This window comes from Sciurus carolinensis, chromosome 10 (genome assembly GCF_902686445.1).
Source record: "Sciurus carolinensis chromosome 10, mSciCar1.2, whole genome shotgun sequence".
In the NCBI taxonomy this organism is placed as follows: Eukaryota; Metazoa; Chordata; class Mammalia; order Rodentia; family Sciuridae; genus Sciurus; species Sciurus carolinensis.
The window spans coordinates 26,197,682-26,219,681 of NC_062222.1; the positions used below are offsets into that span (position 1 = coordinate 26,197,682).

General features: G+C 32.1%; 1 protein-coding gene across 1 annotated transcript in view; it reads right to left on the reverse strand.

Moving 5' to 3' along the window:
* Positions 1–22,000, reverse strand: part of Lrba (LPS responsive beige-like anchor protein) — a 703,692-nt gene that overhangs the window by 463,808 nt on the left and 217,884 nt on the right. Inside the window, 3 exon segments of the mRNA XM_047565822.1 lie at positions 15,538–15,599; positions 19,268–19,401; positions 20,080–20,158. Of these exon segments, the coding sequence (XP_047421778.1) occupies positions 15,538–15,599; positions 19,268–19,401; positions 20,080–20,158 (275 nt within the window).

A 22,000-nucleotide genomic window follows, 5' to 3' on the forward strand; every position in this document is an offset into this window, starting at 1 on the left:
GTAATCTTCAGTGCTCAAAGTGACTATGAATAACTTTTCAATAGTGTTTGTATTTTGTGTCAGCATTCTCTCAACAATATATTGACATAAACTTGAGTAACCACATACCAGTAAAGAATATAGCAGAATTATAAAGGAAAGATCTCTTCAGATGATAACCAAAGTACTCAATGAAATAGTAAAAGAGATTATTGCCCTTTGAAAAGTTCTGATTTCAATTACTTTCATCAACATAAACAACTAAAGTGTACATCTCTTTTGTACAAATAACATGCAGTCAGTAAATGAAAACTATATATGTATAAAGATAAAAATAATAGAAAAGAAAAAAATTCTGTGAATATGGCTCAATTTTATAATGGCTACTTAAATATTTTTCAATGTGACTGTGCAGAAGGAATTGAATATTGACAAAGTAACTCCATGGGAGATAAAAAATACAGGATATAAAGATTGTTAAATCCCAAAATATTAAAATAACATCTAATAATTTCAAAATAATCCATTAAAAAATCTCCTCATTGCTGTATTTAAGCATATAAAACATTAATATACTGGACTCTAGAAATCTGTTTTTAAACTTTTTTAGTAAAAACATACTCAACCAATAATGATCCTTCTAATAACTTCCAAACTTGCATCAATTTAGTCAGTATCTTTCCTGAGTCATTACAGAAAGCTTGATTTCCATAAAGGTGACAAAAGTTGCTCTAACCCTTTCCAGCTACAAGCTCTCAACAGATGATCATCATTAAGACTGTATCAGGGCTCCACATTCAAGAGCTATATAAACGTGTCCTATTAGTACATGGTCAGTCTGTTTGGCAACTCCAGTCCTCCAGACATATGGCAACTGCTGCCCTTTGAGGTCTGAAGTCAAGTCTTTAGGGAATCTCAAAGCCTGCACTGAAATTACAAGGAGTGTTCATTAGAGACTGCTGGAGGAGAAACATGAAAGACTTCCATTAAAACTATATAAAGCAGCTAATTATTTTTAAAACATTTTTTAACAATGTAATGTACACAGTTGTAATAAAAAGTATTTAACAACTGACTTTTTTAAAACATTGGTTTCATGACATGTGTGCTCAGTATTCCTCATGCCTCCTATCTCCTACCATAACACAATTAACATTCATTTTATGTGAGTGATCAAGTCAAGATTACAATATCATGAGAATGAAATTATCTCATACCTCTAAATTCTTTCCATAGACTGCTATAAAAATATTTTCAAATCAAGTAATTTTAAGAGTCAAATTTTGGTTTTCTAATATTTAGTTTGCAATAATAAAGACTATTATCTTAAATCTAGTCAGACATACATATAGAGATATATTTCTTTTGAAATTTTACTTTTATTCACAAGTCTCTGCCTACATTTTATTTTTATTGTTTTAAATTAATAATCACAAAAAATTAGGAACATAAATAAAGTATCAGTTAACATGAAAAGATGAAAACTTATCAAGATTCAAATGTTTAAAATTATAGGAATATCAATACTTTGATAAATAGGAGTTCAAAGAAAATGCATATCATTGTCAGAATTTTGAAAACAAAACATACAAATATATTTGAATTAAAATTGTTGCCATTTTAACTGTTTGAATGTCTAGATACTTTTTGAGAGAATAAAATCCTTATTTATTAAGTTTCACAGCAAAACAATATTACTCCTGAATATGTACTCCAGTAACAAATCTTTATAAAATGCTATATAAAATTCATTAGCCTGCCTCAATCATTCCTGAATCCTCATATATGTTTGTTTCTGACAGCCTAATTCCAAAAAGCAATTACAACCTCAATCCATATGTAAAAAGACAACAGAAAGCAAGTACATTAAACCAGTTTAAAGAAAATAAAAATCTAAAGAAAACAGATTACCGATGATTTATATGAATGTGTAGTGCTGAAGTTAATTACAAGTAACCCAATAAAATAGTGCCTTTATTATTGTACAGCAAGTAATAGCTCTAGATGTAAAAACCAGAACTCTTTCTGCTGACTTTTGCATACCCAGTCCCACGGCACACAACATTAAGAATTAAACACATGGTAAATAAGCCATATAGAAAACAGCAGTTTTTAACTAAAAGCAGAAAACTTTCCTCTTGTTTAACCATTTGGAGGTCTTCCACTCTGAACAATGACCACTGTAAACTGATACTATGTATCATTTTAAAAATTGTTAAGATTAATATAAAATGAGATTTTAATTTCAGTGCTCAAAGTTGAAGTTAACTTCAATAAAAATTAAATAACTGAAATAACATCACATTTGGTCAGTATTCATTAGGAGCAAATTAGGGTTTTTTAATATTTAAGTTATGAAATGATGATATATCTTCACAATTAAATTTTTCCAAACTTCATACTATATCCACTATAAAACTTTGGACTCTGATTTTAAACATATCCAAGACATATATTACCTGCTATAGTAATTTCTTATATTTGTCAAGAACCATAACTTATGGCCAATCCGATGCTTAATAACTCACCTGGTAAAAAAGAGTAAGATCTTTGAATCCAGAATGATTCTGTAACTCTTTTCAAATATTTATCAATACTTATAAAGAAACAGTAGCTGACAACTACTATGATAGCAAAGTTAAACCATATTATGGATAAACTTATGATGTTTTTGGCCTAGCCCATAACTGAAACACTGATATAAGCTGAGCATTCCTATTCTGAACATGTGAAATCTGAAAGGTTACGAAATCTGAAAGATGACGGTCAGAGTTATAACAAATAGAAATCACACATATTTACATGTATAATGTTTTTTTTGACATGTGTACATTGTAAATGATTAAATCAAATAATTAACATATCCATCACCTCATGAATTTTTATTTTTGTGGTGAGAATATTTAAGCTCTACTCTCTTCACCAGAATCTGAATTTTACAGAGGACTTTTACAAATGATCTCTTTTTGTCCTTCCTCCATCGGATAGGACTCAGGTTGAGAATCACCATGTTGAGCAATTTTTAATGATATATTTGATCAGGAAAAAAAAAATTTGAAAATCAGTGAATTAAATTAACTATAAAAATTTTCTCAACTATGGGTAAGACAGTAGCTCTGTTAAAAGAAATGTGGCATAAAGGAAAAGTACTAAAGTTTACAAAGATACCTTTAAAAATCATTAGAGTAGTAACCCCTAAGATGACATCAAAGTTCTCTGTATCCATGTATACTATATTTGGTTCCTAGAAAGAGGTGTCATTGTGGCTAGAACAGAAAACCATGTAATCATTTTGGGGGGCCTTTGGAAAATGTGAACATTACCAACCTTACTTACATGGAAAATAAAGGTAAAAACTGTCAATCTCTGATATCTCTTCTAACTTAAATATTTTATGATTCAAGATAAAAACAGAATAGACTGGGACATAACTGCAAAAATAGAAAAATAATCAGAGAGACTAAAAAAATAGTGTTAAACTAAATTTGTGAGAAAAGTCAAATTTCATAAAAAAGAAAATAAGAGGCACTGAAAATGTTAAATAGAAAAGATTCTGTATGCTCTTTAAAATTGAGATTCAGCATCTAACAATTGTAATTTGTAACCTACTTTGTTCTTGGAACAGTTTACACAGTTTCACATGTACTACTTAACAAGGTCTTAATACACCCATTTCACTCAATAAGAAACTAAGGCTTAAGCAAGTGAAACAAGTAAATAAACCCAAAGTTACACAATTCATAAGCTGCAGAAGGAAAACATTTATTAAATTCAGTATCTATCATCACAGCATTTTCTGGCCTCATCTTTTCTTAAAAACCGGCCCCAGGGCTGGGGATATGGCTCAGTTGGTAGAGCGCCAGTCTCACAAGCACAAGGCCCTGGGTTCAATCTCCAGCAGGACACCCCCCCTCAAAAAAAAAAAAAAAAAAAAAAACGGTCCTAGTCATTTTCCTTCCTCCTTTTGTCACTTGTAATAGAAACAACTGTTACCTCAAATGGTTCACTTCAAGAGGCTGAGGAATTTACTCCTGGAAAGGCAAATAACTAGCTTTAGGTTCGATTATTACTTCATTCAGACCAAGATCAAAGTTCAAACTTCAGACTTTATTAAAACTTAGTGCATACTTCTAACTTTCATACAATAAACTGGTGGTTTGACTAAAAACAGACTAAAGAAAAAAGATAAAATAGTTGAAATACTTGGATAATTACTAATAAAGTATTGTTCCTTCCAAAATTTTTATTCTGTTCTAACTATATGTGTCAACATACTACAGTACTAACACTTTTAGCTCAAAGCGAACTAAGCCAGGGTACAAACATTTTTTTAAAAAATAGCAAGATTTAAACTTGTATCCCAAGGAGCTAAAATGGCTAATAAGAACTCTGACGACTCGGACTAAAATCCATCATGTTATACACAATTTTTGAAAAATATATAACATCAGACTATAGCTGAACCTTCAAAAAAGTTATCAGAGAATCTGGCATTAAAGAAAAGCAATCTTAAGCTTTACACTTTCAACCTAGCCTTTCTGTAACACCATAACTTCAGTAGATTGATTTGAAGTAATAAAAAGGACTACGCAAACCCAAGCAGTAACGGCTGAGAAACAAAGACACTGACCTGTATTCGGAATTACATTAAAACAAAACAAAACCACAAAAAGAACAACAACAAAAAAAAGTTATGCTCAGGGTATTCCCATTTGTGCATTCCTCCCTTTTTCTAACTCTCTTCTTAATCCCAAATTTAAAAGACTAGTTGTAAACCGGTAGGGTGCCAAATTAAAACACACTTTATTTTCAGATGTCTCCATACTCATAGACTGACTTCCTGTCAGGAAGAGTTCCATTTCACTGAATACCCCAATCAGCAGGGAACTTGCAGAATTAAGTGCCAGTTGATATTACTATGTTTTACATTTACCACCCTTGAGAATAATGTTCAAAGATGTAGTAATATAGTCAGCATGTTATCATCCTTCTGACTAGACTGCCAAGCCACAGGGTGTACTGCCAGTTCCACAAAATTTACCTTAAATGCTTGTGTTTTCTAAATCCTAGTGTGCTGATGAATCAACGGGACTCCTGTAATTCAGAGTGAAGCCTGCATCTAAAGTGAAATTATGTTTTTCTTTGACAGGAACAAGCACTTTAAATAAATATTATGGAAAGGTCTACATTTAAATTCAAATAAAGAGCATTTAAAGTTTGTTAATTTATCAACCTAAATATTTTATTTTAAAAATGGTACTTAATTGATTTATTTTGAATTTTAGCATATTACTGCTGTTGTTTAAAGACAAACAGTATTTATAATATATTAATTTATATTAATTTATAATATGATATAATATTATATTAATTTATAATATGATATAATATAATATGAACATATATTTATAATATAAATATATATTTATAATAGAACATATATTTATAATAGAAAGTTATACAAATTTGAATGAACTTAAAAAAACAAATATTTTGCCATAATATTATATAGTTATTAAGCTAATTTTAAATACTTCAAAATTGTTAGTGCTTCTAAGATTTTTCATGACCAAATTATAGAGTCTGAATCTTCATCTACTCCCTCCAAATCCCACAACTTCCTATCCATGCTGCAAAGGTCTCTAGTGCCTTCTTATAAGGTCAATTGTTTCTATTGCACACAAAATTAAATTAACTTTGAGCACTTCAACATCGAATACTGATTCTCCCTGCGTTTGTGCATTATGAGGATAAAGCTCTCACAATAGCTCCATGACAAAACCAAGAAATTATACTAGAAGCCTATATTTATTTTTTATCTAAATATTAGACTCTGCCCTACTGATTTTAATCCCATCTACAACTAAAAGGTCATAGGTACTTACGATAGCAAATCTCAGGTGTGATAAATTTATATTCACTAATTTTCTATAAGTAGATTCTAAGGAAGAAGTATAAACGCATCAAAAAAGTAAAGAATAACATTTAATGTTGAAATATAAGAATTATATTAATCCTGGTTGGTTATATTAATCCATGCTACATATAAATTGGTCTTAAAGAAACCTATTGTCCCCTAAAGTCCTATTTACCTTGTAATAAAAGGTTGGTTACAAAGGAAATTGAATAATTTATTTACAGCATATCTAAGTATATGTTTCAACATTTAGTACACTTTGCAAATTTGCTGCCATCCAAACCTTTGAGTGTGTTGAATGATTATGGTGAGATCATTCTACTTAAACATGGATTAGTTTCTTTTCTGATGCCCTGACAGACAAGATGGTATATTAACATATTTAGGCAAACACATCACTTTAAGAACCAGAGAACAGGCATTGTCACAGTCTTTGTTTCCAGAAGCTGTGATGCCTGAAATGAATGCAGGGCTTAAGCCAATACAGTGGCTATCAGGTGATAAAAGTAGCTCTCCAGAAAGACCAAAATCTAAGGAACAAAATTGATTTCTTCAAGAGATCATTAGCTGTGACTCTTTTAATAAGACCCAAGAATGATCAAGTGAAGGGAATTTAGAATTTATCATGCTTCCTTTGAAGCACATAAGAATTACAGAAAAAGAATTCAGAACTAAGAGTCTGAAACCTATACAAGGGCTAATTTATCTTTCAGATAAGGTAGAATTGAATAGGAATAATAAAATTATCAAATAGGCGTCTTCTCTTACCTAAAGTAAATACTTTTCAATGAATCTAAAACTCAAGAATAAGATTAAAGAAGGAATCTTTACCTAAACAAGGTAAATACATCTATAAAATGTTTATTATGTAGTTGCCACTGATAAGCACAACAGACAAAAGGGACAAGAAGAAATGGTTTCCATCCATCAAGAAGTTTAGAGTCTAATGGAAAGAAACAAATATTCCCACATAGTATGAGAAGGGCTAAAACCACTTTCAGGTCTATAAATTAAACTCTTATCTTGGCACTTAGCTCTGTGAACCCAATGTTGGGGACACCAAAACCACAAACATAAAGATAAATAAGAATTAAAGGGGTCTAGAATTATTTTCATCCCAGTGTACATGAAAGCAAACACATACTGAATGAGTATGTTTTATTATGTAATATAAACACAGATTCTGATAACATGTTCTGATGAAAATAAAATAAATCTGAGTATGTTAAAGATTGATTTTCTCAAATAATCTGAAGAATCACTAACATCATGATGGTTCCAAATACACCTGGCTGAATTTGAACAACCAATATTCTACCCTCCACTCATTTCTCAGGGTTTGGGCTCACCAAGAGAGATCACTTTTATTTATTATATTTGGGAACTATCTGTACACATGTTATGGCTTGGATGTGAGGTGTCCCCCAAAAGCTCAGGTATGAGACAGTGCAAAAAAGCTCAGAGGAGAAATGATTGGGTTGTGAGAGTCTTAGCTCAATCAGTGAATTAACTCCCTGATAGGGATTAACTGAGTGGTAACTAAAGTGCTAGGGTGTGGCTGGAGGAGGTGGGAATTGGGGACAGGGCTTTGGGGTATGTATACTTTTGAATTGATTTTTTTTTTTATAGGGGGTATATATTTCTATCTGTCAAGTGGAGACCTCTCTCTGCTACTACACTCTTCCCTCAAGATGTTCTGCCTCACCTCAAGCCCCAAGGAAAGGAGCCGGCCTTCTATGGGCTAAAACCTCTGAAACTATGAGCCCTCTAATAAACTTTTCTTCCCCTAAAATTGTTCTGGTCAGATCTTTTAGTTACAGCTGACTGAAAAAACACAAGCTATACTTTCTTAAACATAAAATTACCACAAATTTCAGTTTGAATACTTAGGCATTCAGGTAATTTCTTGACTTTTAATTCTTTAATACTATTAAAATTTTAATAATGACTTCAAATTGTTATTATATCTAGGTCTTGATTATAAGCAATCTTAATTCATGTTTGGATAGATAAATGTATGTCAAGAGTATCAGCTACTATATGTCAAAAAAAACTGTTTAGCTATGTGACTATAGAGAGTCTATGGCCGGGCTGCAGTTGTAGCTCAGTTGTAGCTCAGTTGCCTAGCACATGTGAGGCACTGGGTTCAATTCTCAGCACCACATAAAAGTAAATAAATAAAATAGAGGTATTGTGTCTATCTACAAGAAAAAAATGTCTATGGCTAATATTTTCACTTATTTAACAAATATTTACTGAAAATTTATTGTATTCAGGCACTTTTTCAGGGCAACAACCAGATTTCTATATCATCTTTGGAACTCTTGTACTTTTGAAATATACAGAAGAGTTCAATTTCTATAATTGGAGATAAAAGAGTATATGTCATTTCTCATTAATGCAAAATACATTTTGACCCTGGTTTCTAGACTTTATGCCAATTCTTAAACATTATCACAGAAGGTGAATTATAATATTGGTGAAAAATGATTCATTCAGCAAATAAAGGAAATAATTATGTGATCAACTGGTAATAAAACATTTAAATTCATCTTTAAACTTGACATTAGTTCTACATTAATGTGGTAAAACAAAGCACGCTCCTGGTTAAATCTGAATTTAAGTTTTTCTTATGATCAGTTTTAAAATCCTCTCCCTATAGAAATAATGCATAAATTGAGAAATATGTCCAAATTACTTAAAAAGGAGGGGGAAACAAGTGAATGAGATCATTTCTTCTGAATAAAAAAATAATCAGGGGACTGGGGATATAGATCAGTTGGTAGAGTACTGGCCTCGCAAGCATAAGGCCCTGGGTTCAATCCCCAGTACTGCTAAAAAAAAAAAAAAAACAGTGTTTTATTGAGTAAAAGCTATAATTTTGCATATCTAATATAGCTAATGTTTTTCCTTATTCACTACAATTGAAGAAGCAGAGTAACATAAATGCAGAAATCTAAAAATAGACACTTCCTGTCCACACTGTTCCTCCTCTGACACAAAGGTAGTTTTTCATAAATTATGTTCCACAAAAAATAACCACAGGCAGTATGCTAATAAAAAGGATTCTGTGATTAAATATGTAACACTATCATCATTACAGATTCAACAATAAGCATTATTTTATAGTTATATACATACACAATACATATACACACATATATGTATTTACTAGTGGTCTTGAGAGGCTCTACAGTAAAGAAATCTAATTGAAATATATTTAAACTAATATTTTCCAACCTTATTTAATACTGTATGCTTTCTTCACAGAACATACATTATCATCACATCGTACACACTCTGGAAATAACTGTATTGGAAAAGTCAGAGTGTGAAAATTTATCAAGAAGGCACATTGCTACCAGAATTCAAACAAAGGAAAGTTATAGACACTGGACAGAGTAGAGGAAATGTTGACCCTGATGAAATTATACAAAAAGAGAGAGAACCCAGAAAAAACTGACTAAAGTCATTTTAGTAGACTAAAATGATTAACTCATAAAATAAAGGAAAGAGGGAGAGAAGGATAACATTAAGATAAAGGGAAGATCGGTAATGTAGAAGAAGGAGATTGAGAAACAGTGGAGGGAGGAGTAAAAGGAGGCAATGAAGAATGAATTCTTAAAAAATCATGTTATATACATATATAAATATACCACAGGGAACTTCACCTTTATGCACAGGTAGAAAGAACCAATCAAATATAAATAAATTGACAAGCCAAAGAAGTTCAGTACAGTAAAGGAAGGAATATGAGAGAGGGGAGGGAGGACAGAAGGGGAAAGAGGAAGGGTAAGTGGGGATCCTGAACTGAAATTGAATCAATGCATGTGTGAGTTTGTTGGGATGAACTCTAAAAAATATCTGCAAATGAAGAAAAACAAACTATCAAATAAGGATTGATAACTAGTTTTGTGCTCCATCCCTAACACAGTTCCCCTGCCCAGGTGTTTCATTTTTCAATCCTTATAAAATCTTATTTACAGTCTTTCCTACTAATTACTTGTCTCTTGCAAGTAATAGTAGTTTCCTTAAGGGTAGGGGCTAGACTTAAAACCATGACATAGGTTTGCTAAATGAGTGAATACATACTACCACAGCAGGCGTAAGAGGGTGCCTCAAGTCAGGACAAGGAGAGTCACACAAAGCTCCTTACTAGAGAAAGCATTTGAACTGAGTCTGACTTACAGTAAAAATGGACAATTATTTAAAATACAGCTAATGGTCCCACCACAATGCTGTACAAAAGCCTCATGAATAGAATTTCTTCATAGGGAAAAACATTCTACTTCCACTATGCAACTTATAGTCAAAATTCCGATTTTGTAGGTAGCAAAAAATAATCCTTTGTTTTACTGTCTCATTGATTTCTTTTTTTTTTAAGTTGTAGATGGATACAATATCTTTTATTTATTTAATTTTATGTGATGCTGAGGATCGAACCCAGTGCCTCACACATGCTAGACAAGCACTCTACCACTGAGCTACAACCCCAGTCCCCCAATGATTTATTTTCAAAGACCATATCATTTTCTTAAATTGGATGAGAGTTCTAGTGTAAAAATTTGAAGTGTACTCCCACTCTGTGACTATCTAAGGACCCAGCTGAAAGAAAGAAATCTTCATTTATATGAAGTTTTACAGTAAGTGAAACTAATCCACAGTAATAGAAATCAAACCAGAGGCAATTGAGGTGACCCAGGCAGGGATTGATTGCAAAGGGGCACAGAGAAACTTCCTGGATTAAAATGGCTGTTCATAGTTATGAATATGTCAAAATTCATTGAACTGTACACTTTTAAAAATGTGCACATATTTCTTGCATATAAATTAGGCCTCGATCTAGTCGATGTTTTAAAAAGAGGTGAGTCTAACTAAGTCAAAGGAAAATGTAAAAAACAAAGACCCTATTTATAAATGAACACAACTAGATTTAGTAATGACAAAATAATCGACCTAATAAAAATGGGGACTTAATATAAAAAGTAATTAAGTTCAAAAAGTAATGGAATATTTCATAATGAAAAAGACCAAAAGATGATACTAGCCAACTTGTACTGTTATACTGTGTGCACGTACAAATATGTAATAACAAATCCCACTATTATGTATAACAAATCCCACTATTATGTACAACTATAATGCACCAATAAAAAAATGGAAAAAAAGATCAAAAAGTCAAAGTCCAACATATGATGATTTACGACTCATGATGCCATTCATTTATTAATTGTACAATTATATAAACATGTGTGAGCAATATTGGAGATGGAACATTGGAAATGGAATCGAAAATGAAAAGTGCTTGCCTTCAAAAAATTTACAGTCTAAATGGGAGATAAAAAAAAAAAAAAACCCATGGGCAATTAAAGTACATAATGAAATTACAATGAGATGGATTAGTGAGTGTATTGCATGATACCACAATGAAGCATAGAACTGTGGGAAAGAGGCAAGTCAAGAAACACTGTTCAGAAAAGACTTGCAATTTTGCTAGAAGTTGAATGATTTTTCCCATAAATATTGATTAAGCAGCTTTCAAGTGCCAAAGACTAATCTAGTATTAGGTATATTTTAATGGCAAAACAGAAATAGTTGTTACCTTCCCAGAGCCTGGCATGCAGAGAGTAAGATTAACAGTAAAAGTAACATGTTAGCACAGATATATTTACAATTCCTGGTAAATTCTATGATGGATGCAATGAAATGAAAACATTCATAAAAGAAATGCCACGCAGATCTCTGAGAAAGAAATAATTAAGCTGTGTTCCTAATGCTAAGAAGGCAACAATTAAAGAATTACCAAATTTGAAAAGGGAGCATTTTAGGGAAAGAAAAGGCATGTGCCCACACTCAGAAATAAAATGGCACATTTGGGTAACTTTATGTATGGTAAGAAATGACATATAAGCAGTAAGAGACCTAACAATAGATGTGCACATGTGTGTATATGTGTGTGTGTGTGTGTGTGTGTGTATTTTAATTACTTACTCATAATCAACTACCCATCACAACTATGAAAAGTTCATGAAATAAAAAGGCAAAGTCATAGCATTAATGTCATATATTCAGAAAGGATAAACTCAAATATAAAAGATTAAAAAAAAGTATGAAGTAAAAAAAGGTATGTTACATGATAAAAAAATCAAACACAAAACTAACATAAGAATGGTGCTGATTCTTATTATGAATATTATAATTTTAAATTAATAGTCCAGAGGTACAGAAAGAAAGAAACACTTAAGTTAGACCAATACCTTCAGGTAAAGACAATGCTTCCTTAAACACCAACAATCTACATGCTGTGATTTAAAATTTTTTGAAAGAAAAATCAGACTAAGGTAGCATTTTAAATTACCTTTTGCTCCTAATTAATTACTCAGGATGCCAGGACAGACTACATGGTGCTTCTAGTTTTTCTATATACTGTATGCATTTCTGATAAATGGGAAAAGAATAGATGACCTGGCAGAAGGCTCAGACAATAATATGTGATTTACAGGACATGAATGCAGCTACCACAAGATTTATCTGACAGCCCTCTCCGATAGTGGACTGTTGAGTATCCGATGGAATGATTTCTAGTCTAGAAAGTCTACTACTGAGTAGCCATACACATTATTTATTTATTAGATGTTTTGGGTTGAAACCATTTTTAAATGATGCACTTCACAATGCACAGTCATAAATTTAGCTTTAAACCCAAGAAGGGAGGTAGTGTTATTGGAATGTATGTCAGACTGAATTAGGATGAGCAACACAACGCTTTTATAAAGTGGCCTTGAATGCAATGTCAATTCTTTCAAAAATGATATTAATGTCAAATGAACAAGATTCAAATATTTTATACAACACTGGAGTAATGTTACTTGAAACATTTATTTAACATTTTCTTTAAATTCATATAGATTTCACCAGGTTTATACACACATTCATAGCAAATATGGGGCACAAATTAGTTACATGCTTGTGACAAACTAAATCTGAAATATCGTTGAGAACTTGTTTAACTTTTTTCTGTGTATCAGAGAACATGATCTCCTAAAGAATGTATGCAATTTTATTTTAAGAAATAATGGTATTTAACTTAAAGAATCTTTGGAGCTTAGACAGATCTTATTTTACATGAGATTCAACAAATGAATAAATCTAATTTAGTAAACTTGAAATATAAATTAATTTTACTCAAAAATACAATGCTAAGTGTTTTCAGACAATTTTTAATTCTAAACAGGAATATTTTGGTATTAAAATGTAAATAAGATAAAATATAAAATTCTAATCAACAATGAATGAAATGAACATGGAAAAACATAAAGCTAGTTGAAGCTTTAAAGAAATATACAGTGATCTGTTTGGTCTTCCTGTCAACAAACCAAATGTGAGCCTTTCCTCATTTCTGAAATTTAGGCCCTAATTTTCGTTTGTAATAAAATGTGATTAAACACCTTGTTCAAAAAATGCAAAAGGAAAGTAAGTTTTGAAGGGATTCAAGAAAATAATCAGAACATGGCTGATTGTCATGAAATTAACACCAACTAATTTGTAAAGTTCTAAATCAAATTTGCAGATGTTAAGTTCATAAGCATATCCCATTATTTATGTGATTAAAAAGGAGTTTTTGACCTGATCTTTCGATCTTTGGCACTCAATCCTCTCCATCTCCTCTTAAAAAATTAATTAAAATTTTAGCAAGATGGTAGCTTTTTACTTCCCACCCTATCTCAGGCTAAAAAAAATTATCAATCAAACTCAAAACATCCCCACCCAGTATCTGCAAAATGTCGACTTGAAATTCAATTTCATATCTCTGAAGCTTTCATGTAGAAAAAGACAGTTCACTTCTTAACAAAATAAATCACTTTTGTGATTACCAAGTTGACCTCTTTGAATTAGGAAAATTCAAAGTGAAAAATGTAATTATCACCCTGGAACAATCTGTATACATCTGGAGCTAATTCTGGCTTCATTTTTCACATCATTTTTCACACTGTGCTACATCTTGTAGAGATGCCATGGAACTTTTGAAGAACTCATAAAAAATGCTAGTGACTTCAAATACCCAGTAATGTATGTTATTCAAACAAAAAACCTTGAGAATTTCTGGCTTTTGAAACTTATTCTACTAAGTGATCTTTATATACCATTTAATCGGGTATTAACAGTACTATGGCACGCATGACAAATAGCTGTGTTAAAATATGCCATTCTTTACCTTTGCAGCTTTTAACATTTAAATACATAATATAATGTCTGAAATAACTTTCATGTACCAAAAATATATTCAATCCTAAACTAGAAAATTAAACTTTGCTACTGAAATTCATTTATGAAACTATGTCACTATAAACAACAGTCATATTCTTTTGAAAAAAAAAGCTGTAAATAAATGCTTCCTAAAAATAAGGATAATTTCATATATGTAATCAGAATGGTATATGGCAATTGCCATTCAAGAAATAATTAATTATTTCAAAACAGTTGGCTTAATGAAAAGTTTTATTTAGTTGACTTTTGAAGAAATGAACTTTTCTGAAGAAGAGTAAATTATACAAACATGAGTCTCACTAAATCTAAGAATAATAAGCCCACTAACAAATATAACTACTCCTCACAAGTTCATTAGGAAAACCCATTAGGTGTAATCTCTAGAAGTAATTCTTCTTATTGCACTTTATTGATAAAGCATAGCATTGATTTTTCACACCTTCTATGATTCTTTAATTTGTATTCATGAAATGTCTATCAGCACAGTCTAAATAAATTTGGTAATATAGGCACTAAAATGAATAAATCGATACAAAGAAACATTAATTTTGCATTATCCTTATTCGTTAGGCAAGTAAACCATGAGAGTTGTAAATGAAGGTCAAAGGTGTTGAAATGGGTCAAAACCCTTGACCTCTAGACCAATACCCTTCCTATTAAAAAAGGCTTTTTTAAAGTTTTAAGTAGGGGAATTTACTACCAGCAAGATATCACTTTTAAAAGACTACAAAGAAAACTCTCAATAAAAACATTCATCTGGTTAACTGCAAAATAGAAAACAAACCAGCACAGAATACATGATTTTTACACAAATTTTTAAAATCATTAAAAAGTTTCACATTTCTGAACACAGTTATTTTGCTATTAGGAATTTTTTTTCCACATCATATTATGATGGCTGCAACATTTTTGTTGATATTTTCCCAAGTCTAATGTGTATGTCAAAAATAATTAGCAATGACAAGGATTCAAAATTATTTATCACTCATTTTATAACCTCTGCACAAAAAGGAAGTAAACCCATGATTCCCAGTGGAATCAGAGTGGCACTCCACAAAGTATAGAAATAAATCTGTTTCTATAACCTTAAAATACAAAGCAGAGAAACAGTCACTTCAAAATCATTTGATCTGGACATTTTTAACGTGACTCTAAAAGCTTTTGTTTCTCATTTATCTACTACCTTTCAGTACTTATTTCAAAATAATCTGCTAGTATGAAAGAACTAATACTTTTAAGATGATAAAATAGAAAAAACAAAATTCAAAACATTGTTATTGTAAAACCTAGTGATAATGCAAATATAACTTCCTTGTCAAAAGAAATTCGTGTAAAAAATTCACTTTTAATTCAACATTTATTCTTGTACTCACCTGAGAACACAGTAGCATAACCAACTCCACAACTGAACTACTAGACTTCATGCAAACCAGACCTATTTTAAAGAGAATGTTTTTTAATGACAAAGTTAAAAAAAAAAATACAAGACTGATTTGTTTGTTATACAATTTGGTCCAAAATGGTTTTTAAAATAAAACATTAACATCATGCAAAGAACCATACCTGTACACAACTAATAGTGTGATTACGTAAATATGGTCTTACAATTGCCACTATTTTTGTAAATTATATCAACTTTCAAAATACTAAAACATTTATTATAACTTCATATATAATGACATTTCACAATACTCATAGAAATGTGGATAACATATGCCATATTGATCAATATCATCTACATTTTGTTTTGGAGAGAGTTGATCGTTATACATGCAGAGAAGGGAAATGGCTCTCTGACCTTTGCTTTCTCCACCACACTCTCTCCCTTCAACCCTCCAGCTATCAATCAAGTTTCCATTTTGTTTCATGGCAGCAGACATCCCAAACACTCTTATTAGTACCTTGACCTCTGACCTCACACTAAACCTTAACAGAAATGCAAGCCGTTGTCTGTTATATATTCCTGATTTCTTATAAATTAATTCATTTACATTTTCTCTTTAGTGTTTCAATTTGGTTTGCCAAAAATATCCTTAGGTAGGAACTTTTATGTGGTTAACACCCATCTAAAGAACTCTTTAGTTTTAATTGCCAATAAAATCATTTAAAGAACATTATATAACCAGTATCTTAAAAAATACCAATAATTAAAAAGACTAAATTACTAAATCATATTACTAATGATCAGAAATATTAAAATTGTTAATTCTACATTTTTTTGAGCAAACACAAGCTTAGGTTTCAGGGTATGATAGCTAAAACAATTTTTTTTTCCGATGGCACTTAAGAACCCAATAACATTACCCTTTTCTCCCCCCTCCCCAGTAAAGCTCTTCCAGGTATCCTGTTTGTTCCCTTTCTCTTGTCTTTGTGCTCTTTATTTCTTCTTCCCTTTTAGTAATAATGCCTATAGTGCAGTGATGGCATATGTTGGCATTTTGAAGCTTTACAAATTGCATTCAGATTAAACAGGATGTCACCCCTTCGTTTTTTAAAAAAGACACAACCATTTTATTGTTGTTAGAAATGATGATCACAATGTGAGCACTGGAACAAAAATCAGCTGCAGAACATCTTTATGTTGCTTTAGGTAAGCAGGTAATACATTAATTAAAGTGTGGTTTCTGTAGGGCTAAGATGAACATAAGCTTCTCAGGCTAATGCTGCCAAGGCCAAAAGACAAGGGCAGAACAATGTTTCATCTCTCATTGCTAGTGCAGCCCTCTGCTGGTCTCAAATTCTGTCACTGTTCATAAAATGTCACCAAGATACAAGAAGTTCAGTTTTGCTCCAACATCAAAAACTATTACACTAGCGAATAAATTCAGAACTTTCTACAATTACATCATTCATCATTACTGCACTAATCTAAAGGAGTCATAATTTCTACCATTGGGTCCTGATCTGGGTCCTTTTAAATTTGCTCACACAATGAACAAAAGGGATAAAAAGAATTCTGGGCTATCCAAAATTAGAAAGATGTTTAAGTGTTCTTTTCTCCTTTCAACCATGCTTATAGGCTATTTTAATACCTATATACTTCAGGAAAAATTGGATCTGCATATAGATTGATTGATTTATTTCAGTCTTATTTCCCAAGACTAAAGATTAGTACATCAGGAAAAGGTTGATATCTGCAACCTGGTTGATATAAAGAAAATATATCCCCTGATCACTGAGCTGAATGCTCAGAATACCACTGCTAGTAAAACTTCAGATAACCTTTCATATTTTGATTTGAACAATTAATGTGGGGCATATGGGAGGAAGGAGCAGTTAGTGGGGTAGAGAATATGCTCAATTATAAGTGAGAAAGGGCTTCAGAGGATATGATAGAGCTGATATTAGACCTCTAAACACTAAGCTCCCAGACTAAAGGATATTGGTACTACAAGAACAAATGCAGGGCTGGGATTGTGGCTCAGTGGTAGAGCACTTGCCTAGCATGTGTGAGGCACTGGGTTCAATCCTTAGTACCACAGAAAAAAATACATGAATAAAAAATAAAGTTGTAAAAAATAAAGTATTAAGAAAAACAAAAGCAAAACATAATGTTAAAAAATGAACAAATGCATAATTTTGGGAGTAAAGAATATAGTTCATAAGTTGTCCCATACCACTTTAAAAAACAGATGTTTGTTATATGAAATACAAATTATGGAAAAGTCCTATAATATACACTGTTCTATTTTGAATTCAGGTCTTTTCAAATTTTATTACTTACTGAATAAAAGTCCTTTATAACTTCATCAAATAGTCCATGGTTAAATAAATTATATTCTAGAATATATCAAAGTAAATTGCCATTCAAAGATTAAATATTTCTAAAATCAGAACTTTGTTTTTCAAATAAATTTACTGCAACTTTTTTCTCTATGGAAATAAAATTATTCACCACCAACTCCATATACGTCTTACACGTAAATACAGATATTTTAAGAGTCAAATGAAGTGCTGATATCCTATAGTTAACACTGAAATATAGCTATCTTAAACTAATACCATGCCTAAGATTGCATTTGTTATATCCTTCCATATTTCTGCAAAAGGGTTTTTCCACACAAAAAAAATTTTACCTAGGGGTTCATCTATCTACTGTTATACAACAAATATAAATATACAATAACTAAAGCTATATAATGGTATTTTAAAACACTGAGGTAGAGATTGGGAGCGTTTTTCTAGGATCTATAAGCTTGAGTAGAATACAGTGTTTTATCCTAAACAATAAAGACATGGACAAAGCCAAGACAGAGTGAGTAATCATCTAGTCCTAACACTTTTGGACACAAAAGTTAATTCTGTATCACCACTGATTTAAGTTCTCTAGCTTCTCCTTAAAATTTCTTAGTTTGGGGATGAAGACTGGTATTTCAAAGTGAGTCTGTTAAATAGACTTAATTATTTGAAAAACTGTCCTCTGCTGGATTGATATATGCTGCTTAAAGAAATTCAGAGTAAGTCTTTCACTTTGAGTCATCCTCTGTAATATATGAAGACACTCACTACATGTAAATGCCCCATGCAAAAAAGTAAATCAATAAATAACTGTAATTCTTCATCCATTCCATAAATAACTTGGTCTCCAATACCCTCAGCAATTTACTTCTGTATGCTATCTAGTTTGATGCAATCTCAAAGTATTAGAAGAAATCTAGCAATTTATGCATGATGCAAGCAGGACAGAGTAAAATACTACTGTTATCTCTTTTTATTTGTAACATAGAATCCTACTAATAAAAACTAAAAACATATTAACCAATCCTAACATGTGGCAATACACTGTTGTTTATGTGGATCTTAAGTTCAAGTAAAACCCTGTGACACTAGTCTCTCCAAATCTCTACACTCATGGCTAATTATAAAGAATCAAAATTAAAATCTCTTAGTTATTTGGTTTAACACATAATGTTCTACTTAACTGAGATCACCAATGAAAAATCTACACCAGATCTGAATGTAAACACATAGTACAGTCTTCTAAAGATACAGACTATGAGAAGCCTTGTCGAAGACTGAAAATACATGCATTTCTTATCATTCACTTAAGTTTTTAACCTTCAAATATAAATCAATATAAATGAAAGAAAAAAAATCACCTACTTGTTCCTTCTATAAGCAGTTCTTGTCCATGGCTACCCAAAAGTGTTCGAGAAAGAAAAGGTGCAAAATCCACAAAAATCTCTCGTAGAAGAGGAGCTGCCTTTTCTAAAGCATGTTCCAGTCTCTCTGTAATACTAATGGAAAGATGTTAAGTTACTCAAATTATCAATAAAATTTATCAAATTTCTTGTTTTTAAAATGAAATGTTTTTCCACAGAAATATAAAATTATGCAAAAATTAAAAATTACCTACACAGGCATTTTTGCCATGCATAGTTGTTGTCTTACTAATATGCCTTGGCACCTTGAGCCCTGACAAACAACCTGGTTAACAATCATTCTAAGCATCTGTTCCAATGAAAAGTCCTAACTCATCAGTGAAGAGCACTTTCTTGGGCTGGGGGTATAGCTCAGTGGTAGAGCTCTTGCCCTATGCACAGGGCCCTGGTTCCATCCCAGCATCACAAATAAAAAAAGGAACATTTTCTTTTAAGTCACATAATGACCTAAATGGTAGTCATGTCTCATGAACATTTTACATCTTATAATTTTTTGAAATAAAATGAACTTCTAAAATATCCCCAAGGCTCTAAATGTTGTATATGAAAAAAATTTTTTAAATTAAAAAAATGTTTAAAATGTCATGTACATTGAAAGGGAGGGAGAGATATATGTTGGAAGGGAGAGAGGGGATAAGGGAGGAAGGGAGGAAAGGAAGGAGGATGGAAAGAAGGAAAAATAAGCATAGCTAAATAGTTTAAAATGTCATCCAAAGGCATAAATCACAATAGCCAACTTAATAGTTTAAATACCTCATATTTGAAACAGGGTCTTGTGGAACTGAACCAACTGTTGGAACTGAGGGCAATTTTGCATTAGATGATCTACTACCTACAAAAGAAAAATAAGCAATAACAGGAATTTTCTGGTTTTAGACACAAGGATTCAAACAAACAGGGTGTCATACCAATCAATAACAATTATGTTACAATGCATTTTTAAAACATCCATAACTATTTGGATAACATTAAAGTCTAACAATTTTTTTCTTGAATCCTTTCATATACAAATCTCGGTTACCATATAAATTATCAGGCTAAGCAATCCTTCTATTCATGGTCTGAAAGGTAAACAAAAAGTTGTTTGGATATATATATAAGATGTGGCCCAAAAACCTGTACATGGCTGTTCAAAGGTAAAATGATCAGATTATGAGAGCTGTAATCTAATACATGGGTATATCTATTTGATTATTTATTATTTATACTGGAGATTAAGCCCAAGGATGTTTACTACTGAGCTACCTCTCCAGTCCTCCTTATATTTTGTTTTGGGACAGAGTCTCACTAAGTTGCTGAGGCTGGTCTTCAACCTGCTATCCTCCTCCCTCAACCTACCAAGTCACTGGGACTGCAGGCATGCATCACCACACCTGGCATGGATTGATAATTTAAATGAATCACTGGGGGTAACTACAGGTTGTTGTTGAGGCATGGCTGGAGAAAGTGGGTCACTAGAAGTGTGCCATTCTGTATTTTGTCCCTGGCTTCTCACACATACATGATCTCTCTCTTGTTCTCTGCTTCCTGGCTGCTATGAGATGAACTACTTTCCTCCACCATGCCCTTCTGCCATGATGTTCTGTCTCATCTCATACCTAGAGCAATGAAGTCAATTAACCATGGACTGAACCTCTGAAACTGTTAGCCCAAAATAACTTTTCATCCTCCCAGCTGTTCTTGTCAGGTATTTTGGTCAGAGCAACAAAAAATTGACTATCACAAATAGTTATATCTCCATTACCTAAAAACTGTCTTTCTTCAGTCATCAGATTAACTTCTGCTATATTCTGACTGCTTATGAGTCTAGTCTGTCAAACAACCAATGAACACCTAAGAAACCTTTCTTAAATGATTCAAGCAGAATTTACACTCTCATTTGAACTCTGTCATAAGAGTAAATAATTTGCAGCAGTTGCCGCATTGTTTTTATTTATTTGTTTGTTTATTTATTTGGTGGTACTTTGAACCCAAGGTCTTGCTCATGCTGGGCTCTACCACTGAACTATATCCCCAGCACTTTTTTATTTTCTTGTGAGTCAGGGTCTTGCTAATAAACCCAGTGTTGGGGTTTAACACCAATCAGTACCTAGGAAGGCTTGTTGTTCCTGAAGGTGAACTAGAAGGACTTATAAGAATGTGTTGGGGAAGAGAAGGAGGAGGAAAACTGGCCACTTCCCTAACTCCAATCTGTAGGTGAAGTCATGCCCTCATAAAACATCTGAAGGACCCCCTGTGCGCAGATGGCAAGTAATCTATCCTGTCCACATTCCTGGTTAGTAGGTGTGGTGCAGACCTCAATTTGTCCACATCTATTGCTGCTGCCAAGGAATTCAGGAGTAACAAAACTCCATGGAAAGACATGGGTGACAACCTACTCTCCTGAAAACACGCCCAGGACCAACAGACCTGGAATGGGCTTTCAGCTGCCTGGAGACATGGCATACCCTGGTAGCCACTTCCCTCTTCCTAGCCACACTATTTTACTTTATTTTTAACATGTTCTTCTTCCTACTATACAGACTTTTCAAAAACAGAAATTTATCTTTTCTATCCATCTATCTAGAGTCTGGAGGATCTAACACAAAAGAAGATCCTCAATCAATATGAATTATAGAAATGATTCCCTTAATCACTCTCAACTCCTATACTTTAATAGATCAATTTTTCTCAC